This window comes from Aptenodytes patagonicus, chromosome 10, assembly GCF_965638725.1.
Source record: "Aptenodytes patagonicus chromosome 10, bAptPat1.pri.cur, whole genome shotgun sequence".
Classification (NCBI taxonomy): domain Eukaryota; kingdom Metazoa; phylum Chordata; class Aves; order Sphenisciformes; family Spheniscidae; genus Aptenodytes; species Aptenodytes patagonicus.
The window spans coordinates 13006344-13033830 of NC_134958.1; the positions used below are offsets into that span (position 1 = coordinate 13006344).

Genomic DNA, 27487 nt, shown 5'->3' on the forward strand with positions numbered 1-27487 from the left:
ATCCCAATATTCATGCTTTTTAAAAACTATAAATTTCTATCATTTCTGGTTTCTCCTCAGTAAATCTTATTTCTTATCCCTTTCCTAATATTACATCTTAATAACTATCAGTTTAACAGTTAAAGCCTTTGAAGGGAAGCTAGGAACAAGGTCATTTTTTGGATTTATGTACTGCTACTCTGCATTCAGTATATGCACATGCAGTGTTGAAACTGTAGTGCAAACTAAGTAGGAAACTTGTTTTGTTGCTTTGCTTTAGAGGAGTAATTTCAAGCACAACAGAAGGACAAGTGTAGCCACATGGCCATATTCTGGAGCAAATTTTTTATAATCATGTACTTAACTTGTTCCTACCTGCAGTGGAAGTGAATTTGAGGTGGAGTATTACATTCTAGAAGTGCTTGGATTACATATAATACACGTTTCTGTGTGTAATATATTATAAAGTCATATGAGGTCGATCTAGTTCCCTGTAAACAAAACTAGAGGGATAGGAGTCCTTGGTTTAAATCTGACTCAGCAGTTGTCATCTTTGATGAATCACTTCAAATAATTCTTCTCCACACCTAGATAGTAAGGTATACTAATATCCTAACTATACTATATCCTAACTTTTAGACATGAATAATAAGTTAATGTTTGAGTAGTGCTCTTGGAATATTTAAATCCTTTTCTGTTTTAAAATTATGTGTCTGTCTCTCTTCAAATAGCAGTTACATGCTAATTAAAAGTTTATTGATGAACAGACTGAAATCAGAATTTGCAAACAGCTTTTAAGCACTTGAAATTCATACTGGCAAGATTTCAATCACTTTAATCTTAGCTAACTATTTTTGTGGTGAACAAAATGTATAGGAGTTTCCGAAATAATAAGAAACATAAAATCTGCCACTTAAAATTAGTAGAAAGTAATGCAGAAAGAAAATGTACTTTGGGTTTTGATAAAAAAATTTAAATTATGTTTTAGGAATTGAATAGAAAAAACTATAAAAGTGCTAGGTGGATAGGTAAAGTACTATTTCTTTATCTTTACAGTGGTATAAAAAGAGGCATCTGTGGTAAACTTTAACCGATATAATAAAACAGCTGCATTTTATTATGCAAAATGAAGATGTGTGTAAGCATGCAATTTTATCTGTGATTTCGAAGGTAGAATATTAGTAGGACAATACTGATGAGTATGCAGAGTGTGAAAACTGTAGGAAGAACAATCTCTGTCACCATTTCCATGTGAGTAATCAGGGAATCTAAAATTTGAGAAATGAGTAATATGTAAGAAATTTAATCTTCTGGAGTATACTAATTGTTAACTTAGACTTAACATAGATTAAGGATTTTTGAACATTTATGGCTAAAATTATTTTGTTAAATGTTGACATTGGCATAAACAGCAAATGAAACAAACAAAAAAATTTCCTAAGTCTGCAAAAGCTGGAGCAAATCCATGACAGTTTTCCCTCTCTTTTTTTTTCTTTCTAAGGTAAATTTTTGAAGATATGTTAGTGCTCAAAGGGCTGCAAAAATTGTGCTTACTATGAATTAGCTTCAGTGCATTAGCAGTATTCTACTGTTCCTTTGATTTTTATTCGTGTCTGTCCCACCCCCACCGTCAAGGGAAGGGTAAAAAAGAAAATTGTCAAAGAGAAATCCTTGGGAAGCACTTGAGCCTTTTTATGATTGTTTTGCAGCTCTTTGAAAAATTAAATGGGTTTTATTTTGTAGAATTTTGCTCCACAGATAAGCCTCAGAGAGTTCAGTAAACACAATTAATTCTCATAGAACACATCACTCAGCAGTTGAGGCTAAGTAGGATAAACTTAGGATGACTGCTTTGATGTTTTCTACCATGTGGAATTTCTCCCATCCTTCTTATAAGACTTTATAATACACTTCATCTTTCTTAAAAGTTTCAGAAATCCACTGCGGTAGACTATTCTAGTTCAGGAATTATGAAAGGTCCTGAATTACATTAGGAAGGTCTTAAGTGAGATGGATTAGCCTGGCACTGTGGAAACAGCAGGCAAAGTCTGCTGTATTTATATATTCTTGAGCAGCTGCCGTAAGTTGTGCTGTCATTAGCTTTGTTACCAGGAGTATGAAAGAGCAGAAATGTGGCTTAACGCTACCTTAGGCTAGTACTTAGCCCATTTTTTTAATAGTTGCATTTTAGGTGGAAGTCAAACATTTTAGAGATTTTCTGTCTGCATGGTTGTCTTGATTTCTCTGGCTTTGTTTTATGTTTGAAAGAGCATTTAGCACTTTTATTATTTTAAGGATAATACTGTCATCCCTAGCCTTGATTTTAAATAGTAACTCTTACAGTTTGTGTACTCCATTAACATCTAAAGTTGATCCGTTTAGCTACAGTGATTTTAGTTGGAGGGAGTAAATAAAAGCATTTTTCTTTAGAGGCTTGTTGTATTTGAAAGCCATTGTGCTTTCAGGGAGAAAACTCCTTTTAGGACCCACTAATACTAGTATTCACAGAGAAATTTAAAATCCGAAAGTTGCATATTATGCTTTTATAAAACAAAACAGAAGATACATAATTACCTGTAGCAAGGAGTTGGTGTGTGGTAGAGCAAGCGTCCATGGCCTTCTGATACCAATTTTCCACCTGAGAAGGTTGACATGCAGCAGTTCTATTAGACTGTAATATTCTGTCTCATTCACAGCAGCTTCTTTGTCCCTGAACATTTGTCCACTACAATTGACTTGAAACTATTTTATTCTGTCAACACATGATTTTCTGAAAGTTTCTGAAATAAAGATCTTTGTGATCTTTATTGCAATATGTTTCTTATAGTTAATTGTTTAATAAAATTTTAAAAGCACATATTCCATATTATTTTCCAATAAGGTAGCACATATGTGTAATTTTCTGCCTAGAAATCTGACAGAGCACTGGTAACTTACGATTTAGAATTTTTGTTCACATCAGTAAGTCCAATTAGAATTTGTGAAATGCTTTAGAAACAGTAATTGAGGTTGTTTCCACTTTCTCTGCCTCTGGAGGCCTGTGTATTTAACGCATCCCTAATTTACAGAACCAAAGTGTCAAATTTCATGTACCGTATTCATGCAAGTTGTTTCATGAAATTCAATGTGATATTTGCCCATATATTGAAGAAAAAAGAAAAAGAAGAAAGAATAAGATTAGCAATTGACATCACCTCTCTTGGATTTGGGAATCCATTTGCACTGATAATCTTTTTATAATAGTCAACGGATGCCTTTGGGTATCGTGGTTTGTTCTTGTTTTTAAAATCAATGTGATAAAATCCAAATCTTTCAGAGAAGCCTTTGTTCCATTCAAATTTATCCAGCAGTGACCAGGCAGTATAACCTTTGACATTAACACCATCATTTAGAGCTGTAAACAGAATACAAATTATTTGTTAAACTTGTTGCCTATGTTTGTCGTCCTTAAAATATGGTTCTGTAGGTGTTTTGTTTTATACCAGAAAGAGATAGGGAGGAGGACAGAAAAGTGCAAACTATAAAGTAGTTTAGATTCTTTGAAAATCTTATCTTTAGCTTAGAGGTACTAAAGCTCTAAGAATGGTAATTAGGTGCAATTTCTCCTTTCTAAAAGTGGAAACTGATGATCTATTACAGTATTAAATCTCATGTAGGTCACTATTTATTCACATCAGTACGTTTGGCTAGGTTGTCATTTTTGTGAAAATTTATTAGTCTAGTTTGCTGTCCATTTTGATCTGTGACTATTTCTCAGAAATATATCATTAATTTATGATATAAATTACAGGGGTAAAAAACAATCAGAAGGTGAAAATGCTCAAAAAGCTCATGCACTAAAAAGATGTTTTTAAAGTTACCTTTCAGTATTTCATTAATATATCCTTTCAGATACTCTATCCGCCATTCATCACACAGTTGAGTACACTGTACCTTTTCAGAAACTCCATTCTCTGTCACATAAATGAGAGGGTTCCCATACTGTGTCTGCAAAGACCGGTTCGTATAAACAAAATCATCTTACTTTGACAGAACATGAGATTCTTAGTAAAATGCATTGAAAGCAACTTTCTAGATTTACTTACAGTTACCTTTATTAAGAAAAATGCGTAACTAGGAATTGAAGTTAACTACGGTTTTTATTTTAAAATCAATGAATTCTGTAGTTTTCTGAACTGAAATTAAGGTGGGTTTTTTTGGCAAAGAAACTTCCCAAATACATAGGTGAAACTGTTGAAAATCTAAAATGGTATAAGTGCAGCTCCTGCAGCTTCTGCATGTACCCAGACATTTTGTTCACTTCCTTTTAAAGATTTACTGTGTAATCACCTTAATGAAGTTGAGTAATCTTCTGAATCCCCAAGGCACAGAATATAACCATTTAGGTCCTGGAGCCGGCCATTTTGGGTCCACCAGTTCAGCCAAATCACGGTCAGTGTGGTAACTGGACACTTGTAGAAAGGGAAAGCTCTTCTGTATAGCATAACGAGTAGTAAAATGACCTATTCCCAGGAAATCTGATGTGCCTTTAATATAGGTTTTCTCTTGCACTGAGAAAGTTGGTAATCTTGATGTCCCCAGGCCCTGCTGAGCACTCTTCCTACCTATCAAAATAATTATAGGAAACACACTTCTGAGGAGCACAGAAATTTGTTTTCTTTACCTCACCAACAATAAATACGGTTTTCCTGAACTTAGCGTAGAGGACAGTTTAGTCTGATTGCTTTTTTTAAGATGAAATAATCTTTCAACCTTTTGGTTTGGAGAAGCAAGTTGGCTATATACGTGGAGAAGACAGTGAATTAAAGTGTGTGGGTTTGTTTGTTTTGTTTTTTCCAAAGAGCATGATAAATGTCAACAGAATGCTTGGAAACATTACATGACAAGAACAGAAGTGCTTTACTACTGGGTACGTTGCCTATCATCTTCATTCTGTGAAACAAAGATAGCGGAACCCTGTAGAAATGCATGTGATGAAAAACTCCTGGTTCTTTGTCCTTAGGTGGAAAATCCAGAAAAATATTTAACAACTCCCTGTCTTGGTTAGGCCAGTAAAAATGGACTATGACTGAAAAGTGAGGTAGTTGCTTCCTTGCCAGTTTGAAGCACTCAGATGTGCAACTGTTGGGCTCAACAGTCGCTCAACTTTGTAGTTCTAGTATGTCCCCCAAACTGCTCAGGAGCTGTGTCTTGCCAATGGGCTTTCTGTTGCTTAGCCTTGTTTCACCTGTGTCCTCATACTTGACTAAACTGTATGTTGGTCAGGGGCTATTCCATTGTAATATGCTGTAAGTGTGTAATTTATTCATGTTACAGTTAGTTACTGGGGCTTACCTACATAATTCTTCATAATTTCTGGATAGTCTCCTCTGTAAATGGGATTTGCAAACCATCCCAAATGAAACTGTATGTATCTTTCAGCAGCGTCTCTGTCTGTTTGGCTATGTGAATCAACAGGTTCACCCCAGCTGCTAGTTAGGGAAATTCCAACCATACCTTAAAACACAAAGTGACAATTCTGCAGTTTATGCATAATCTTTAAGACTTTAATATAAATAGAAGCATAATTATGGAATGAATCCTTATTACCTTGCTGCTTACTACGCCATTTGTTATTGTAAGAGTGCCATACCTTCGCATGAGTCTGTAAGTTTAAAAAAAAAAAAGCATATGCACATTTTAATCTGTTATGCCATAGTCAGTATAAAAAGTAGTGAAGATCAAGAGCAGTTTTTGCACTAAGGTGTGTCTGAAAGTATCACATAATTTTTAATGTATATTGTGGAAGCTTTCATTCCATATAAGATGTCAAAAAAGCATTTATGCAAGATTCCTTCCCTAAATTCCAGGAGGTCCCCATGAAGGTAATATGCAGCGTTCAGTATAGTGTTCTGTCCAGTGTCTCCAGTCTCTGGACGTCTTTGCCTAAGTTATTCAGGCAAGTGAAAGTTTATTTTTACGAGAGTTAGCCTTACTGAAGTCACTTGCAAAATTCAAGTTCATTTCAACAGGTCAGGATTTTACTCCTTGTTTCTAGAGTAACCTGGATATTTTCTTATTCAACCAGTTTGAAACATACTGTGAAAGAGACACTTAAATTATAAGGAAAAATTTAAGTTGTTGGAACAGTGTCATTTCATGCTACACCTGAATATGCACTAGTGGTTTAAAGTCAGGTGATAATTTTGATGTGCTAGTTGGAAATGACAGCATTGCAAAACTGCATTTCTGTTTAAAGAGCACAATCAAAAAAACTTAACCAGTCTGCTAAAAATTCTTAGTTTACACATAATTTAAAGCATGATTTTAGTTTTACTTTAATTATATGGTGCGCTGCTTTGTATGCTCCGCCTCCACCGAGCTTCAGTCCTGGTGCATGTTCTCCTGTTTCATAACCCTTTTCAGCAACTGCCTACAAATACATAGAGTTAGTTATTCTTTGAACAGCAGAGCTAACAAATTTGCTACCGTCCTATGGACTTAGGTCCTGTGCTCTTCTGCATGGTCTGTGCCTCTCTCAATCTCTTCTCTCCAATCCCCTTTTTCCTTCCCCTCCCCTTGGCTCCCATCTACTGCCCCACTGCTTGGTTGATAATATGCTGTGGCTTGTTGGAAACAATGTGTTGGTGGCTAGCGTTAGTGGACTGATTCGCCAGCTTGCTGTTCCCTGATGAAATGCATGAAGGGCAAGTTATAACTGCCTTTCTGATTTCTGTGCCTCTCTCCTCTCCAGCTGATGATTTTTCAAAACTTCACTGGAATTTCATGTCTTGAAACTCTACCCTTGTGCAGAATCTGGCCACTGAGATTTTTGGGCACAAAGATTAATGGTGTAAGTCTCTGCCTCTTCCTCTCCAATTTTTAACCTACTTTTCTGTAGTGTCACGTCCACAGAATTTTGGGAACAGAACTGTGTAATAGGAGTGATTGGAAGGAAAGCATTGATAACTTACCCAAGGATTACTGAAAGTAATCCAGTGTTTCACACGATCGCCAAACTTCTCGAAACACAGATTTGCATAATCATTAAAATAACTTATCATGCTTATATTTTGCCAGCCACCATACTTTTCCTGGAGAACCTTCATAAATAAGAATTTCAAGAATCAATAATGTTATTTAAAGTTCAGCTGCCTATTAACAAAGACTTTTATTTATATTTCAGTAGCTCAGAAGGAGATTTTTTCAAAACTTCAATGTGTATAAAATGCAAATGAATAGAAAATAATTATAAGCACACTTAAAAGCATGCAGGCATCTTTAAACATTTTTCTAAAGTACACATAGTCCTTAAACTTAGAAATAAATTTCCTATCAGAAGCATTTATAATAGACATTTCACTAATTTAAATATTGTCTAACCTGTGGAAGATCCCAGTGGTAGAGGCTGACGATAGGGATAATATTGTTTTCCAGAAGACTATTAATTGTATCATTGTAAAACTGTATTCCTTTCTCATTCAATTGCTCTGCTGATGAAACGCACAGACAAGAAATTACCTGGACTGTTTTTCAAATAACTGGAAGAATAGAAATCTAAAAATTTTAACCAAGGAATTTTACATTACAGTGATGGGTATACTGTAATGGATGTGTAATGGTTAAACTCTGTTCTGCAGACAAAGAAATCTGTTTAACAGTAATGTTAAACAACCATGGTATACTCAGGAGTAAAATTACTTGCCTACTAATACTGGTAAGAATATGGTGAAATTGTTATGCTTACTTTTGATGCCAGTGGGCATAATCCGAGGCCATGAGATAGAGAATACATAGTGATTAACTTTCAGCTCCTTCAGTAACTCAATGTCATCCTGTGAAAAGAAAATCCAATTAACACATCCCAAGTCCAAGCAGAATAACTCTTCAGTTATTCATCTGTCTTAAATAGTACTGAGTGCAGAAAATCGATAGAAGAGTTGCACAAAAGAGGATTCCCTCAGTTATTTTCTGCATTTGCTTTGAGATGATGGCTCTTTCTACTTGTATACTTCCTTTTTAACCATTTTTTTTCTTGACTCTCCAAAGAAGTCCTGTAATGTTTTGTGTTAACAACTATGGAAACTGAATGTTTTCATCATCAGAGGACAGAAAAATGAGTTGAGGTGTTCTGCAACACAATTATATTTATGTCAGAATTTGTAATATGCATGTTTTAAAAAATAATATAAGCCTGTAAATCTTGACCTCAATCGTTTCAGCTTAGGCACAAAAACATGATTACACAGGCTTTCATTTACTGTCTCATACTGGAGTTAGCACAAAAAATAAATTCAGTATAAATACATGTTCTTCTTCTAAGAAATCATACATCTTCAATATTAAATGAAATTAGAAATTGATGGTATATGAGCCAGTGCAAAGAGAATTCTGATGAGGAAAGCAAATAGAGAAAGAGTGCTTTTATATGAAGAGGACCATGTAACTGAACACATAACAAGCCAGTTTTAGAAAGTATCTCAAAATACAAGCCCACAGTAGTGGGTAAACGTTGAAATGCTATCATTTATGCCTGAATCCTCTCTGAAAAATAGGTCCTGTGATCATGGTGTCAATCTCTTCTGATGCAACAGCCCAGTGAGTCTCAGAGTTCCAACCTCTCTGTGGGTTTTTATTAAGCTGCTCTTTCAAGCTTTTACTTGTTTGAGAGAGATCAAATGAAATCTCTCCTGCATTTTCCCATTTTAGGATAGTAAGGCATAATTAGTTTCTTTCCTCTTAGTTCTTGCTGAGACCTCTGGTTCTCCCTTGGATTTCATATATGTGGAAAAACCTCAGTGGAATATAATTTTTATCAAATTAGTTGGAATTCCAATTATGTAATACTGGCTTATCACAGTCATTTGGATTCCTTTTGCTGTGTATCTGTGTTTCCTCCAAGACAGTAATTCTAAAATTGTTTCTGATAGTTTTAAGCTTGGAAACATATTGCTAATAGAGCTGCATTGATTATTTATTTGTTATCCATTCAAAAAAATGGAAAACATTCAGACTGAATTTTAAAGCATCTGATGGTTTTATTATTCTTAAATATACATAGAAAACCTTTAAAGCTGCTCAAACACAGAAAAAAAGATGTTAATTTTATTCAAAGCGCAAATGTGTTCATTGCTGTTCTAACTAAGCATTTGGACTTTCCACAAAACTTAGAATATTTCTTTGGACACAAAAATCCTGAAAAACTGAGACGTATTTGGGAAATATTGTGGTATTATTGATTCTATGAGATTATTAGGAAAGAAGATTTTACTGAACTAATTGAAAATACCATCCCTTGGCTTCCTAAGTTAAATGAGCCTATAGAGCAACTAAAGCATTTCATCTTTGCTGTTATTTCAAAATGGCAAATCAGTATCATGAAATGGCTCCAGAATGTTTCTAGAGGGATAGCTCCTCTTTAATGATACCTTAACTTTGTAATAGCCATCACATGCTGAATCTCCTGTTTCATTTCCAAACACTTTCCCTTTCTTGTGAGTAAAAGCATCCCAGATACTTGGTCCTTTCCCATCCTTGTCCCAGGCCCCTTCAGTCTGGTATGCAGAACTTCCAACACCCCATAAAAAACCTAAAGGTAAACAGAAGTGAGTTATGATTTAAACATTTTCCTGCAAAACTGGTCATTGTACTAAATTTTCATATGAGAAAGTAATTGATACATCTTCACGGCTGCATAGCTTGGTGTGAAATGTGCATGACTGCATGCCTACTGAGCAAGAGGCCAATGTTTTCTACATGAAACTTTATCGGTGCATAAAAAGGGGCTGTCTGAAAATGTGGTATAGACTAAAGGTATCCTTTTCTGATGCACTGAAAAAGGAACCTAGTTCTCTCATCTGTTAAACCTTGTTACCATTATTTTACAGTGATGAGGTAGTGCATTGATAGCGTGGCAGAAATGTCTTACTGTAACAAAAAATTAGGTTCCCACATCATTTCTGCCTGCTAGTTTTTATGGGGTTTTTAGCAATTAAAAGTTTAGCTGTTGTTACGTAAAATATATAGGAAGATTCTGGATTGTTTTCCTAGTATTATACAAAAGGACATGATTAATCAGTTTTGTAAGCGACTTAAAAACTTGAGCATGAAAACAAATCAGTGGCTATATCTTTTTAGTTTTGATTTTGGTTGAATGAAATGTGTGAGTGTGTATAAATATATGTTGAAGAAAGGACAAGGTTTCATAAAGCAGTACTGAAGAGTGAATTAGATAATACTAAACAGCTTGAAACAAACTCGACAAAATTATTTCACTCACATTCATTTCTTAAGTTAGCTGCATAACAAAGGATATTTTTAGTTTATAATCTTTCATTAGTTGTAGATAATCTATGAAAAAGCAGAAGAGTTCTCAGGTGTGATTTGTTATACTGTGCATCTTAATCACAGACGGGAAAGGGAGATCTGGATATGAAATATTAATCTACTAGCATTTACTCCGAGTTTACTGTTTTAAATGACTATATGAAGTGCAGGGTTATGTGAATCCTTCTATTTCCAGGGCTAGGTGCAGAAGATGATATTAAGTATGCATTCTGCAAGAGCCTGAATTTTTGTTTCTGCCATTTCCCTGGAAGGACAAGGAAAACCTTTTGGTAGCTTTCTTGTGCGAACAGACAAATGGATCTAAAGCATTATAAAACCCACAATCAATTGTAGTGCAAAAGTACCAGCTGGAAAAGTGCCATAATAGAAAGAGCCTGGATTATTCTTTGTCCACTGGAAATCCTCAGCTGTATTCAGCCGTATTACCGGCGCAAGTATATACCATATTCTCAAAATGTAAGTCTTCATCGCTGTTAATTTCATCACTGCAAAGTGTTCTCTGCAAGTTCCCACCTGATAAAATAGAAAAGCATTGTCAGTTATTGTCGCTCTACAAAGTAGGCTTAGGGTGATCAAAAGGGAAAAGCTTATTTTTTCTGCTGAATGGGTATGATTTTCACTGAAGGCTAAAAGCAGTGCTTGGGCTAAGTGGAAGATGCAGTTAAGCTTCTAGCAGGGTGATGAAAATGAGAAAAGAATGAAGTGCAAAATTGTACCTATTAGAAGTGCTCCCTGCATATTTTCCATAATGTTCCTTATCTTTACTATATTCTAAAAGTCTCTTTGTTGGTAGCTATTTTGTTCTGGATTTCAAACTGTCGTACCGGTGTCAGTAACTAAAACCCTGCAACAGTGATTGTGAGTGTGAGCGAGAAATAAAAGTGATTATGCTGCTAGCATCTTGCCACCTAAATGTGTAACGGAAACAAACCTTGTGGAAGTTGAAAAGGAAAATTAATACTTGCAATTATTGCAGTTTTAATAATTGCAGCTTTTATCTTGATTATGTCCCATTTATCCAGTTCCTGCATCAATTTAAAATGCTACCATATGCACTATATTTTTAACTGCTAAATCAGGTTAAAATATTGGTGGGATGACCAAGTTTAACCATTTTAAATAAAATTTCAGAAGGGCTTTGTAGAACAGCACTATTTTCCCCAAATTTGTACAGTTCCCAAAGGATCTGTTTTATTCACCTGTTGGTGAATTTGAAGATGGGGTTAGAAAATGAGGAAAAGTAGAACAAATAGTTTATTAAAAATAATCATATTTTGCATTGGAGCATTGTATAAAAAGTAAATACACCTGGAGCTTTGAAAAGCAAACTGGGACAGGACTGGACATGTACACTAAGCCAATCAATTGGACTGCTTATGTGAGACAGAGCATTTAACAGCCCTAGGGTTCCCAAGAACAGGTAAATGAAGGTCTGAAAGTACCACCTCCTTGCCTGCCTGTACGAAACCAGCCCTGCTGCAGTCTTTCTGCAACATGCAAGAAGGGAACTGCATTTTACACAGCATTTCTTCTCATCAGCTCCTCTTGCACAGCTCTGGGGCAAGTGACAGAATGAGCGTGGAAAAACCACCTTCAGAATCAGGTGACCCATGGTGAGCCCACTGTGTGCTCCTTCACCTTCTCTGTTAGGAGACATCAGTAATGGGAGAGACTGGCTAAAAAGAACTAAACAACAGTTTGTTTCTGACTTGCTTTTTACCATGATTTTGTAGCATCTGTCTCCTGCACGTAAAAATTTAGGACCTGCGCCAAAGCCTGGTGGGAATCTTTGCATTGATTTCCCTGGACTGTAGATCAAGCCTCTATTGATCTGTGATACCAGATCCAAACAGCCTGTGTAATATTTGTGTTGCTTGCAGATTGGTTCCTGACCAAAATGGAAAAACAAGTTTGGCTAAAACCAGAAGGCGAAGGAACCACTTTTCAGAACATGTAATAAATGTATGACCTCAGAGACCTCTCGTTCTTCTGTGCTTATTAAAGAGTATTCCGTATCTCTTAATTAACGCAGGAACTGCACAGCTGGTTTGGGAAAATGTATCTACTTCAACATCAAAGGCCTTTAGCCTCGGATTAAAAGAATCTTCACCTCTGCATTTCTAATGTGAACATTTAGATTGCAAGGGGAAAAAAAAAAAGAGAGCAGACTACACCCATTTAAAAAATCACAGGGTCTAAATTCTCTATAAGTATTTTGAATATAAAAGGTTGCAAATATATGTGATTTTGATTTAGACATTGACAGTCAAATCTCGCTCTTCAGCCTAGTCAATAAGTTAGTTTAAATTTAGTGCTACCCTTCATGTTCTTCTTAGTAATGACTGACAGTCATGTGAAAAGAAGCAAGGAGAACAGAAAATGTGTTCTGCGAGGTATATCATTGGTTTCTGCAGCTGAGGCATTAACCCTATGGGAATAGGACTGTATGCTTTTGCAGGGGTGCTGATATTTCTGTTCCGAAGTTGGAGCATAGCCTTAATAACATTTTAGGGTGTTTATTATGGTTTTAGACATTTGCAACTCTCTGATTCGTATTTTGGGTAACTAATTTGGAGCTAGGAATAACAGTTGAATCAAAATCAGTATATTTTTTTGCTTTTCAGTCTGATAACTGTATTAGAAATAATTTCAGTACTTCAAGAATTGCTCAAGCACAAGAAACATATTTTTAAACAAACATGATTTTACAATACCCTGTATTGAAGAAAATGGTCTTATTTTATGCACAGTTCATTGTGGAATATTCTATCAATTAATTTTCTTTTCAAATGAATACATGCTTTTTGGAACTCTTCATTGCTCTGTTTTTCTGGCACATACCTTTAAAATACAGTAGAAGAAACAGCTATTCGAATAGTGCAAAAAGGTTCATCAAGTTTAGACTGTAAGGCTGGTACTGTAAAGCACCCTTTTGACTCTCTTGTTCTTTAGCAGCTATATTACCTTCTACCCTGATTATAGATTGAGTTATTTTAATTTTCCCCCATTTCTGGCTTACCTGGTGTTTTTCGCAATGGATGTGTCCCAACTGGGAGATTCCTCTGAACTGCCAGAAATTTACGAGGGCATTCAGAATAAATTTACTTTCACAGAATAATTGCACAGAATTAATCCAACTGTCACAAAAACTCAGGCGAAACATCTAGTTGAAAACAGCATTTTGTTCACTTACAGCCAAAACAAAAAAGAACAATCCTTTTGTATTCACAGTCAATGCTGCAGGAAAAGGTTTAGCTTAACCATACGAATCTTTTAGCAATGAGGTATTTTCCTTTGTAAGCAAAATTAGCTTTGAGAGTGATCTATACATTCATACATAATTGCACTTGCTCTTGAATAGGGTGTTTGTAGACATTTTTCTCTTGGTGCAAATGTCTGTATCCTAGATGGTATTTTGCAGGGAGATCTCACTGGGAGATTTTGTGAGGCCAAAGGTTTTGTTTTTACATGGCATAATTTTGAATCAGATATTCAGGATGCAGTCTTGAAAAATAATATGCTTTTTCTTTTCTCTTGTTTCTAGAGGAATTCCTTATGGTGATGTCTTTGTGGAAAAAACAACTCTCCCTGTCTTGGAGGTCAGCTGTTCAGCTTGAGCTATAGCTGTTCATTCTTCCAGTTCTGTGAGTTACCATTCAGTCCCCTCTCATAGATAGCACGCATTGATAAGACTATGAAATGAGCAAACCCATTGCCAAGGCTTGCTGGGCTGAAAACATGTGGTTTCAGACATTGCTGCTCACCTGGCTGTCATGAGTTAAAAACCTTTCTCTGCTGAGAGAGAAGGGGATGAGCCTCCCAGGAGTAGCAGTGAAGTAACTACCGCTCCTATGCGGGAGGCCTGAGCTAGGACAGAGATGCTGCAGAGGGAGGCTCTGGACAACACTGATACAAAAAGATGTGTGAACCTTTCACCCATCCACCGTAAGGAAAGGAGGTCTGTAAGCAAAGGGAGTCTTGCAGGGGAAGCAGGAAAAGCACCAGCTCTGTCGGCTCTAGGCAGTTGGGTGATTTTCTCCCCGCTGCAGTGGACACACGTACTTGCCTGACACTTGGGCTTACTGTGGGTAGGTGACTCATGACCGTGGAACCTGCTATCCTATGCCTTTGAAGCTATACAGTTTGTAAGTAAATTCCCATTTATTTATTTAGCTACTTGGTTTTGTCTTTTTTTTTTTTTTTTTTTTAGAGCACTACTGGTGCCCTCTCGTGGTCAATTTCATGAAAGAGCATTAACATTAAAAATGTTGCCTGGTGGCGTAAAATAAGTAACAACATTGTAGTTCATATGCTGCCTCTGATCTCAGAAGTGAAAAAGTGCATCGAAACTATAGAGGGAATATTGTCAGGAGCTCCTTGTTCATCCATGCAGATCTCTTGGTACGCTTGCTTGACTTCCTGCTCATCAGGATGGACCATTTTCAAGCATGGTGGAGGTGATCGTTGAAAATCAACCAACTCATGCACTTTGTGATTTACGATGCATATGAAGGGCGGTATTGTATACATAGGTCAGCCTACTACAGATGAGTTTGGTGCTTAAGGCACGTTTTTAGGTACTTGCTATATATTTGGCATGCTTTATCTCCTGCAGAACTGCGTAGGGCAGTGTACAAGAGTCACTGCAATGCTGTATGATGCTAGAGTTGTTGTGATGATTAAGGGTGTGCATTAGTCATTCCTTGTTAAATCACAATTGCACCTAAAAAACACACCAAAAACAAAGGCTTTTGGCATGCCAGGAGAGACACTATGACTATTCGGAGAACTGACAGTGGAAGCAGACAAAGACAGATTACCCCTCTTTACGGATGAGAAGCTGAGGCCCAGGGAGACTGGACAGAAATTGCACAGGGAGTTTGGATCAAGCTAGGAACTGAACTCAGATCTCTTGGCTCTCTGCCCAGTGCCATACGTACAAGCCAGTCTGCTGCTTTAGGGACTAGCTCATGGATCGCTAAAGTCATTTGGTGAATTGTCACTGACTTCAGTGGTCACAAGGAGCAAGCCTTTGGTGTGCATGAAAACATGGTTCTTTCAACTACATTTAACATGGGCTGCTAGAAACATGACACTGTTCCACTCTGTAAGTTGTGCTTATCTGGGTTTTCTTCTCTTAACACAATCTTTTTCTGTGATGTTTCCCAGTTTCCTGCATAAAAGCCCAACTTTACAAGAAAAAATAGTCATGAGATATTTACATTGCTACAGCTTGGTCATTTTTAGCAGCAGGTTTTAAAATGTGCCAGAAACACATCAAGGCTATAAAATCTTTTATTTTGTTTTACTGGTAAAAAGAATGTTAAAAAAAATGTTCTCAGTGGAGTCCCTCCAAAATTGCCCAATGACTGCAGTAAAATAACCTGGAAAGTACGTTATGCAACTACCTTATTATGGTGGGTTGTGAAGTCAGGGGAAAGTCACGACTGACTCTCAGTTTATGGCTTATCTGCTGTTCACTTGTCTACAGCCCGATGATGTAGATATTTATGTATTGTCTTGCTGCAGAATACTATGTTACCATATCACAAAAACTTTGGCACAAAACCCACTATCTTAAATGAATTTGTACTTATCTTCCCACTTTATTTTCTATCTATGCTACACTTCATGTTGCAAAACCTCTTATCTCCAGATAGACAACCAGAGATGGAGTCACCCCTAATAGCAGATACCATAAAACTGGTATTTATTTGATTTTTGCTTTTAGCCCTTATGTTTTGCCTAGGCTGATGAAAAAGTAGAAGCTGTCTTTCCTAATTCCCTGGCAGCTGTTCAGACAACTAGACCAAATCATCCTCATACAATTATAACCTATCTCCCCAGCTTCCTGATTCTTCATTTTTCCGAGTTGCACTCCCTTTCCAACCTTCAATAGGCCTTTTCTGTCTCAGAGAGAAAAATCCTTTCTTATTATACAGTGACCAGAAAAACACGTAATTTTTCCAGTGTGTGGTCTACTGCAAATACCCTGAGATATTGGAGATTTTTCAAAATCAAAACAAAACCCACTTACAATTGTTCTTGGAACAAGAACACTTGTATAACTGTACTTGTATTTTTCTGTGTTACAAAATGACTTTCGTTGCATTATGTTAGCTGTTTTTGGAAACTTTTTGTCTAATGCTCAACTGTACTAATGGCCTGGACTTGCTTTTCAGAGAAAAATAGAAAATTGACATGAGGATGCCTTGCTTTACAATCAGCCATGTTGCTTTGACTTGAAGCAGTTGGGGGAATATAGTTGTTAATAGAGATGATGTTTGGAACTGTTTCTTATGACCGAGTGAATTCTAAAGGCAGAAAGGAGTGTTTGGAAATGTGGGAGATGCATTTTATTGCCTATAAAAAGGGATCAAGGACACTGAAGACTCATTCTGCTCTAAAAAGCCTGTTTTTGAACTCACATATTGTCGTGGTTTAATCTCAGTCGGCCACTAAGCACCACGCAGCTGCTTGCTCACTCCCCCCACCCGGTGGGATGGGGGAGAGAATTGGAAGAGCACAAGTGAGAAAAACTTGTGGGTTGAGAGAAAAACAGTTTAACAATTGAAATAAAATGATAATAATAATAATATGATAATAATAATAATACCCAAAGCAAGTGATGCACAGTACAATTGTTCACCACCTGCTGACCGATGCCCAGCCAGTCCCCGAGCAGCAGCCCCCCCGGCCAGCTTTCCCCAGTTTATGTACTGAGCATGACGTCACATGGTATGGAATGTCCCTTTGGCCAGTTTGGCTGTGCCCCCTCCCAGCTTCTTGTGCACCTCCAGCCTTCTCAGTCGGTAGAGCACGGAAAACTAAAAAGTCCTTGGCTAGTGTAAGCATTACCTAGCAACAACTAAAACATCGGTGCGTTATCAATTTTGTTCTCATCCTAAATCCAAAACACTGTACCAGCTACTAGAAAGGAAATTAACTCTATCCCTGCCGAAACCAGGACACATATACACACCAGGGTTGCCCAGTAACTTTAGAATAAAGATTGCCAACTTTTCCATGCTTAGAGCCATTTTTATTTCTTACATAAATGCTTTTAGCCAGACTGATGTGGTCATGTTTGCACAGCTCTGCCCTTTACCCAGTAAACTCTGGTGGACCTAACCTTGTTGTATGCCTTTTCCCCAGCTCTTTATGCCATCAGCTGACCTGGTCTGCTGACAAGCCTGCCTTCCCTTGGACTACCAGGAGGCTCAACACCCCTTCCGGGGCATGTGGGATGCAATGCACTGATAGCATTGGCTGGCACCATTAGCAGAATTTTACCATGCAACTGTTTGGTACCCAGTTAGAGAGAGGTACCGCCGCTGGCCTCCCACTGTGGGGGATACCAATCTTCTTGTATCCTGGGAAATCTGTGGGCAGCTTCTGAAGACAGTCTCCATCTTAAGAAAACCTCCAGAAGTCTGGAAGATCTTGTATTTGAACTGTGATCCCTGAGATGACATCAAGATAGGTAACTCTGAAACTTACACCATGTTTACTTAGCAGCTCCTACACTATTATGAAAGCTAGTGCTATCATATTTTATGCCCCTTGAGCGCACTGAATAGCTGTTATCACTTACCACTGGTTTTACTAGGGTAATTTTTGGAAAAACTGAACTATTTGAGAATCTGCCATCTCTGTTTTGCAAAGAAAGATTGTAAAGATTGGCAAGGATAGGGTAAATCTGCAGAATCTACTCTAGTTGAACTAAAAGCTCAAATTTTAAAGGTGTCATTTTCAAATAAGCTCCTAAACTGTATATTCTTAATAATGTTTCTTGGTGCATGTAGAAAGGTGCAGACACTTACCCCTTTTGTGGAACGCTCTTCTCCCAAATGGTCAAAACTCATGAGATTTTGCACTGATATAGTCAAAGGTGCATATTGGATTTTGAATGCCTAAGCTCAGTGGATGGTTGAAAATCCCAATCATGATATATAATAAGTGACAGATGTTATAGATACTCCTGGGTGCAATGAAGAAGGTCACAGAAGTTTGCTTCTAAAAATCAATTTTAATTTATCTTTTCCTGCTGACAGCTTCATGCTAAGAGTTGGCTCCATTTGATGTGAACACTGAGAAGCTGCTGCAGGCTACCACTGATTGGAATTTACTTGTATTAGTCTAATTGTATGCTCTACCATCATCTGTTTGCAATCACAAAGAGGAAGCTTCTGAAGCTTGGGAATGAGAGAAAATGAAGTGTCTTGACGACTACAAAACATCGAGAATGCTTTTGGAGGTATTCCCATCACTGTTTGTGAGTATGAATAAAAAGGCACAGCTATATTTTTTTTCCATGTTTATCTTTACACTGCACCCATAACGAAAATACATATAACAACTAGGAATAGTGATAATTAATGAAGGTCCCCAAGCACTGTAAATTGATAATGAGTAAGAGTTCATGAATTGTTTTGGAAGGGGTTGAATTAGTTCATCATTGAATTAGTTGAATTAGCTCATTACTAAAATCATATGACTGTTCTTTCTATGGATATTCAACTTAGCTTATGAAACATTCAAATTCAGTGCTTCTGGCTCTCCAATTTAACTACCAGTTTTAAAACACACCCTTTGGGCATTTTATCTTTAATGCTACCCTAGAAGGTATGACATTAGTCCTTTTCTCATGCAGCAGGCAGACACAAATTGTAAGGAAGTGGACAGATAAAGCACCTCAGTAACTAAAGACACTGAGACTAGTTTTGCTGCTGTTCAAGTCTAGAGGTTTAGGCTGCAGAGAAAAGTTGAGAGCCTTGCAGAGCATTTAGCTGTGCTCCACCAAGAGGCAGCATTGCACAGCACTGGAGGAGCTTGGGGAGAGTCAGGAGAGTGCCAGGCTGACCCCGGGCTTGCTTCCTCAGTCCCTTCACCTGTGAAATGGTTGCAATGCGGATCACCACCCACTTTGCAGACCACTTTGAAAAATGCTAGTGAAAAGTGCCGCACAGGGTACCAGTGTGTCAGAAATCTGTTAGTCATGGATGAACTACTAATACTAGTTCAGCGGTAGGGATCTGTCTATTTCTGCCTGGCCAGTACACGTGGAGAAGAGCAGCAAAGGAATGCAAATGGTACTCTGCAGTCTCAGGATAGCTGTCAATGGGACTGGAGTGTCAGGTCTGCGAGGGAAAGGAAGACTTTACTCACATGAGCACAGCCTGAGAGAACTGCTTTCTAAACTGCCAAGCTCCTTATTTCCTAGGTAAACTTTTAAACTTCATGGGGAAAGTGTGAAGATGAGCTAGGATAATCTCAATTCTTGTACAGCTGGGGTGAACTCTTATAGTGACAGTTGTTTGGTGGCATGGCCTGGTACTTCTTGTAGCTTATTTATTAAAACAAACAAACAAACCAGAAAAAAAAAAGCAACGGCTTTTACTTTTGCCTTTTCAGGGACAAATTTCAGAGATGAGGCCTTACTAGTACTCATTAGCAACTTCTACTCAAGTAGAATACCAAGTGATGCCAACAGAAATTTAATGTATTCTTAAAGTGAAATATCTGCCCCAGTGTTTTGCTGTATCGCAGCCCCCTTATTGTTTTGGGGACTGATCCAAAGCTGACTAAATCGGTAGAAAGTCTAGCTAATTACAGCATGGCTTAGATGAGATTCTGAGAGCCTTTGTCACTTTGTGATGTGAAGGGTTAAAATTTCAGGAGCCTTATTTTCAATTTTAGGCAGTGAAAAAGGGAATAATGGAAATAATTCATTGAAACATTTCAATGAATCAGAGAATGCCTTTATTAACTTTAAAAAAACCTGACCAACCAACCCTGAGCTGAGATTGAATCCAAGCTCAGAAAAGCACGAGGAGGTGTAACTAGAAGCTTTATAAGATTCCCATCGTAAACTTGACCAGATGTTGGCAGTAAGATGATTATAAGTTGTACCTTGTATAGTATCTGTGGCAACTGTTACGTCACCATAGTTTCCTAAGGCATGTAGATGAAGCAACATTGACTTCTGTTTCCCAGTGTATTAGTGAGCCTGTATGCATTCCTTTGACAGGCATTTTTGCACTGAGAGCAATTCAGTGAGCTCAGTTGAGAGCATCAGATGGATAGTGGGTAGTCTCTCCATCAGGCTGAGGAAGTGGATGCTTCTAAACCGGGTTAAATTGCTAATTTCTGCAAAAATGGAAAATCAGTGAGCTTTCAGTCCAGCACTCGGAGTATGTCCACTTTCAGAGAGAAAGCGTAATTTATTGTGTCTTGCTACTGAACTCATTCCTCCTCAAGTTTCCCATCTGTAAAACAAGACTGAAAATACAGTCTTCCTTCCTGAGAGACTTAACTGCAAAATGCCTTGTGATCCGCATGCTAGAACAACAAAACAATTGCATCAATGTCTTTGAGGAAGGGATAATTTTTTTTTCCCTGCTGTGTTTATACAACACTTAGTTAATTAAGTGAAGTCCATGTCTGCAATGGAAGATCCCTGGTGCTATTACAACTGATTTGTATTGAGCTGTAGTACTAATACTACTAAAGAATAGTGGTGGGTGGGAGGATGGATTTACAATCTAGACAGTAGGATGAACTTCTGTCTGCATAAATTAGAGGTCTTGCCTTAAACTAGGAGGTGTTACAGTGGGGTAACTTACACTGTGAATTAAGCATGTCCTTGTAAATCCAGAGCAGAAGAGAGGCTGGATAGTAGTAGTTCCAGTTAGGGATTATTTGTTTGGTTTTCTTAAACTTTTTAAACTTTAAAATAGCTTTGAATTAAAGAAAAAAGCCATTCTAACTAACAAAACTGTCTTGATCCAATGCAGGTTGTAGCAGCGCCAGTGTTTCAGGTAGCTGCATCCTAGGATAATAATGGTGGTATTTTTAAAGATGCTGCTAAGTGATACTTGAGATCATGTTTGTTAACTTTCTTTTTACTACATCAAATCAAAAAAGAATCTTAGTTACAGTCATTGCTGAAGGACTTGAATTTGAAATAATCCAAGCTGATTTAACACGTTTTAAAAAAGAGCTACATTCTTTACAATGAATCTTCCAGTTATGCCAAAGATACAAATTCCAAAATACATTTGTAATAATAATAATAATAATAATAATGATAATGCTAAAGCCTCCAGACATGCCAAATTTCCAGTCTTGTGGATATAAACTGTAAGCATTGTGCATTTTTCTTTCAACTGTCAGATCCTCTCCTCTGAAGAGAGTATCATTGAGGAACAGTTTGAGATAAGCAATATGGAGCAGAAGAATATAAAGAGATCCTGATGGCTGTCAGAACAGTAAGTATTTTTTTTTTAAATATTTCTAACATAAGCATTTTTCTCTAAGACTATAATGTAAAACAAGCAGTATGACATAGGGAATCATAAATTGATTTCTCTGAGAGGTTGTGCAGGTGGGATTGCAGGCTTGCATAAACTTGAAAATTGTATTTCTCAAATGGGTTTCATACTGGTGGAAGAACTCGAGGTAACATTTTTTTGTACAAAGACGATGTCTCAAAAGAAGAGTTACTTGATTTGTAGCTTAGATCCAAATCAAAAGGGTGGATGTAAATTGTCTTGTTTGTGAGAAGAATGATTATGTAGTCCCTGAATTAAAGTTTATTTAAAACTTTGCTGATGGTTGCTTAACTGCTGAAAAAGAACATTAGCACTGTTGTGTTCCAACAAAAATCCTACAAACGTAAAGTTGTTTCAGGTTTTTTTGCAATCAGGTATGACTACTTCTTTGGTTTTAGGTGTATATACATGATCACATGCATGTACACTTCTAAACAAGGGCATGCAAACAGAGGTAGGGAGTAATTTTTTCTTTTTCTTTTAAATTGCAAATTTCAGTGGAAATCTTCCAAAATCAAGTGAGCTAGGAATAATTTCATTCTAGCCTTACTCTGCTACATTGTTTGGCTTCAGACTAGGCCTTGCTTGTCGTTTGCCTGGTGGTCTTAGAAGTAGGTGCTTTAAACCACAGAAACAAGGTTTGCAAACGCTATGGATGATCCTGAAAGGAAACAGATGGTTTCTCAAACACAGAACTCATGGCAGTGGAGGTTTTGAAGCCCTTTCTCAGAGAAATGGAGTTTTGTTATCATTGGTTTGCTAAAAACAAGAATATATTATACACTATATCACATTCAGATGATCTCATGCTAACCAAAACAATCTTGTGGGACCTCTGATTCTGATTAAGCATTTGGACTGAAGGGACCGTGCTACCATCCTACCTCATGGGCAGGGGTTTTGTCATGAGACATGTTATGTTTTTGAAGCAAATATTTCTGTGATAAGTGTTATGTTAAAACCCACAAGGGTATGAATAATCCTGTTTTCAGTGAAGAGTTTAAACTGCATGCTATAAATAAAACCAAGGCCACACATTGGCTCAAAAAGGTAAAAAAAGATATATTGAATAACTCTGTTCACCCTGCCCACTAAATGGGGTGAGGCCATGGGGAAAAATATCTTTTAATTGTATCACACAGGAGAAGTGAATTAGGACTACACAAGCAACCTTAATTCTGGTGTTTCCAGCTCTTGAATATTTGACTTTTCAACCTTAACATAGATGGGTGGAGAGGTTGTTGTTATTTTTGTTTTGTTTGTCATCATGCAGCTAAATTCCACTTGAAAGTACTTGGTGTTTTAACATTTATTCTGCTAGTACATTCCATTTACTTAGTCTCAACTGCTAGTTTTTAAACTGAGCTAGGAATGACAAATTCTCCCTTAAAAGGATTATTTTACTCATTGTGAAGTGAGGCTCTTAGCTGCCATCTTAATTTCTTTTTGGTCACAAAACTCCAGCCATCAGACAAAGATCAGCAAGTCTCCTAAAATGAATAGGCGCCACAAGGAAAACTGAATAGCCTCCAAAGCAATTGTATCGAAGTGACATCAGCGCTCAGATATTTTCATCTTGGCTATTCCAACAACATTCAGTCAATAACGGGCAGTAGAGCCAGTACACACTGACTCTCTTTATTGCTCCCCCACTGGGAACATGTCTCTTCGTAAGAGACCTGCAGAAAGTGGTAGGTCAAAAACCTAAATTACTTTGTTCCATATCGAAGGACTTGCCTTCAAAGTCCATGCAGTGCACTGTTGTCCTTCAGCCAGAGCTTGCTTAGTGAGCAATGCTGTGCTGAAATTCAGCCTTCTGATCCTGCAAGTTCTCTCATCATTAAGTTCCCTGACTGCTGGGCATCAGCCCGGACATCAGCCTTTATGGATCTTAGATACCTTTTAAGTGTTGTATGGCCAACTACCACCTGAAAATCACTCCTGATGTTGCTACTGACCCATTCTGAGAAGCTGAAAAATTCATTTTATCTATTGTATTCAGTTTCCCAGTGTGGGATGTCACGATGATAATGCCGATCTCCACTTTAAAGTGCTGTAAGGGCTAGAGATTAAAATGACCTTTAGCATGTAAGTATTTTAGCTCTTAAGTATTACTGATAATTCTCTAAGATCATTCATTCCTTTAACACCACCTAAAGGAATTCGAGCACTATAATCCCTACTTTACAAATGGGAATTGGATGCACTGGGCAGGAGAAGAACTTGTTTTGTGCTTTCTTAGTGTAGCAGAGGTGGGATAGGAACAGAGGAATACGTTGATGTTCTTGAGCTGGGATGTTTTAGCTCTCCTTTCCTGGATTGTACCTTTTGGGGAGAAAGTAATTTTCCCCAACCTTCCCCCATCTCTTTACTAATGTCTTTCCATGTAGAAATAATATTTGGAATCTGAGATTGTGCCTTCTGAAGTGGTTTCCATCTTGCTCTCCTCCTAAGAGAACTTTAACCTTTTTTGAATGATCATGTTCAGCTACATATAATTTCAAATCCATAAAAAAACAAGTCCCCTTGTATTTATATACACTGCAGCGAAATGTACCTTTAAGGAGAAAACATTGCTTCACTGTGACTATCTGAATTTATTGGCTATTAGAAGTCTTATAGTGTGTGGCTCACATTTTAGAACTCTGATTTCAAGCTTAATGTGGTCAGGAAATATAAAAATACATTTATTTATGTCATCTACTAAAAATCTCAACCTATGTTACTGCTAGTCTAACCAAATCTGTGTTTATGTTGGAGATGAATGATCGGTTTGTAGCTGCCTGTGTTTCTAGTCGGGCTGAATGGAATGATTCTGCAGCAGAACTATGTGTGTATTTTTTTTTTTAACTTCTTTTTATTTACTGCATGTGGCAACTATTTCCTTCCTCCCAGAACCCACTGCCCAGTTCTCAAGGGCAGTGCAGCTGTCTGACTCCTATCAAGCCGTGTACGTGGAGTGATGTGATTTATTGAATTGTTCAAGGTCATCAAAATTCAGGCAAATATTTCATTCCTACTGATACCTGTTCACTGTTGCAGGCTTGGAGTTGATTTGCTTTTCCAAGTCTTTGGAGCCTGCACATCAGCAGCTAATTTGGCTGATATTTGCACAAGCTTTCCTTGTTATTAATCTTTAGGAAAATATCTTTGAATATAATTTCTCCTCAGACATTTGATAACTAGATATTCACACAGGATGTGAGATCCCATTCTATCCCTCTGGTAATAGCTGGTTAGGAAGAAGCTGCCAGAATAGCTGCCAAAGGAGAAGAAAGATCAGGCTTGAGACATTTTCCTAAAAGATGCACAGGCTTTTTAGGGTGTGACGTTCAGTGATCCTGAACAGCCACGTCAGTGAAGTGATCCACTATAAGGTGTTTTCCACCTTGAAAACTTATTTCTTGAGTCTTTTCCCAAAGAGGTGGATGAATCTGTATTATTTCTATATTCAGGACTGAAGGGGCTGGGAGGAGTTCTCTGCTCTTACACAATGCAGAGCACAGGAAAGAGCTACTTTAATCTGAGCAGACAGCGAGTCTGCCTACACCAACATGCCTTGTAGATTTTGTTTTCAAGCGCTGTATATTTTTTCTTCTGCGCGGTTCAGTTCAATCTATATTAATTTCTGTCCCAATGGCAAGCTACTTTCTAGTGCTTACAACATTTTGGTACCTATCTGACATGTGCTGAGCCATATGTAACCAAGCTGACAGAAGCTGCTTCTGCTAAGAAGCAGGGCAGGTATCTCCATAGCTGTTGTGTTCCACCAGCTTTCCTGAGCCGTCCAGCAATTAGTTATAAGGACTCAGACTAAATTAACTTAAAATGCATCCACCCCTTCTGTCCCTTCTTTATGCCTCAGATTAATTTTTATAGCACATTTTTCAGAGGTCACAGGCAGTATACATGTATTGGAGAGCACACTGTCTCTAGTAGGCTCTCCAGGACAGGAGGGCAGTAACTAGACACCTCCAGAGGTTTACCGGTCATGCTTAACAGATTTACATGCAAGGATAAGAAGGTGCTGTTCATCATCAGAGATCCATCCAAAGAAAAAAAGGTTTGGAAACAGATGAGCTTTGCACTTTCAGGTTCTGCTTTAAATTGATAGATGAGGAGAAAAATGATTCAGTGACTATAAATGAAGCTAGTAAAAGACAGTGGGAAAGGACTCATAGGAGCTCTGGGAAGCCTCTTGGAAAGAAAATTAAGTCTTTTATCACCAGAGGTAATATCTAATGTCAGATCAAACTTTATAGGAAGAAAAAAAGTCATCTTGTGTAAAACACCTAAGCAAGTGACTTGCAATCTTTTTTTGAACTGCAGGTGCCTAAAACTTTCCAGTGGAGAGGGCTACATCTCTGTAGTAAATTGTAGCCTTCTGACAATAGGCTTTTCTGTCTCAGTCGTGTTTCACAGATTCTTCAGAAGTAGCCCCAGACTCCAGCTGACTCTGTGAATGACAGGCTGGGAAGAACTGTCTTCAACAGTAAAGACCACATATGCTTTTTTGCAACAGGCACAAAGAACTCTTGTATCATTTTTCAAGTCAAGGGTCCCTTGATAAACACTTTGCAGGAGGACATTTCTCTGTTGATCTAAAGTGACATGTTTGAGTAAACCGTGTCAGATGGGCTGCAGCAGCTTCCCTTCTGTTACCTTCTTTCACTTGAGCTTTATTTTTGGTTTTGGTGCACTTGGACTGTTCCTGGGATGAAATAATACACACAGCGATCTCAGCTGACCTTTAAGAAACAGGTCTGACTCCCCTGAGCCATGAATGCAGAGGTTTTTTGATGTAATTTCCTGGAACAGGTACAGCTGAGACGCTTTCATTGCTGAGACCGGTTCTGCAATGGGCAAGCCCTCTTGGCATCAGCACACTTAACCTTTTTGTTCAGCAAATTTCCCATCCTGTGTAGGTGGACAATGAATACTAATATAATGCAAATTATTTCCTTTTAAATGTGAAGGCTCCCTGATTAAAAACACACTGTCCAGGAACTCTGGGTCTGTTCTATTCCCATTGAACAGAACGCCCTTGTTGCCTTTGACTTTAGTGATTGCAGGATCAAACTCTTAGTTTCAAATAGGTTGCAAGTAAAAATTTTTTTCCTCTGAAACTGAGGGTGAATTACCAACTCAGTAAAGAAGGTATAAAGAATACAGAGCAAAAAAAGCCAGGAGGACCTGGGAAAAAAATTCAGAGAAGGAAAAAAAATAACTTTAAATGTCTTGCTTGAGAGTCCAGAAATTTGTCAGAAAAATCAGAAGCTTAGGTTGGTGGAAGGTATCACGGGACTTCTTTTGATATAAGCAGGAGGAGAGTTGATGAAAAGCTAAATTACTATGGCTGGGAGAATGCTGGAACTTCCATGATGTCTTGGGTTTGATATACTCTGAAATGTGGTCTGGATCATGCAGCTACCTTCCTAGCTACTGGGGAAGTTATACCTTGGGATTATTCACCCAGTGAGGAAATAATGTTTTAAGTATCTTTCTTTGGGTTTCCGTGTCTTATCTACGTTGCTTCTCCCTTCATATATAAAGATTCTTAAAACAACATCAATATGTGTTACAGAACTGGAAATAATATGGATGTACAGTTGGGTAGTTCTTTCATGAGGCTATTTTTAATTCATATTAGCACTAGTTTAGTTTACAAAATCATACATATATGTATATATCTATCAGAATTCTGCTCATACTGCAGCTTTGGTATACTGTTCTCCTAGTTTGTTTTTATTGAAAGAAAGATACTCTAAAATTATGGGAGAGCATTGCTCATTCTAATAAATATTTTCTAATTAGGATGTTCTTGTGAGTGCCATCACCCAGCAAACTAT

At 37.5% G+C, this 27487-nt stretch overlaps 1 protein-coding gene across 1 annotated transcript; it reads right to left on the reverse strand.

Moving 5' to 3' along the window:
* Positions 1-1131: 1131 nt before the first annotated feature.
* Positions 1132-10773, reverse strand: LCTL (lactase like). The gene is made up of 13 exons (XM_076348669.1): positions 10650-10773; positions 9387-9547; positions 7706-7793; positions 7342-7448; positions 6933-7061; positions 6296-6391; positions 5569-5623; positions 5314-5475; positions 4309-4583; positions 3840-3966; positions 3174-3373; positions 2554-2617; positions 1132-1247 (listed from the first exon to the last, which is right to left on the reverse strand). The coding sequence occupies exons 1-13, from the start codon at positions 10771-10773 to the stop codon at positions 1132-1134; spliced, it is 1704 nt and encodes a 567-aa protein (XP_076204784.1).
* Between the last annotated feature and the right edge of the window lie 16714 nt (positions 10774-27487).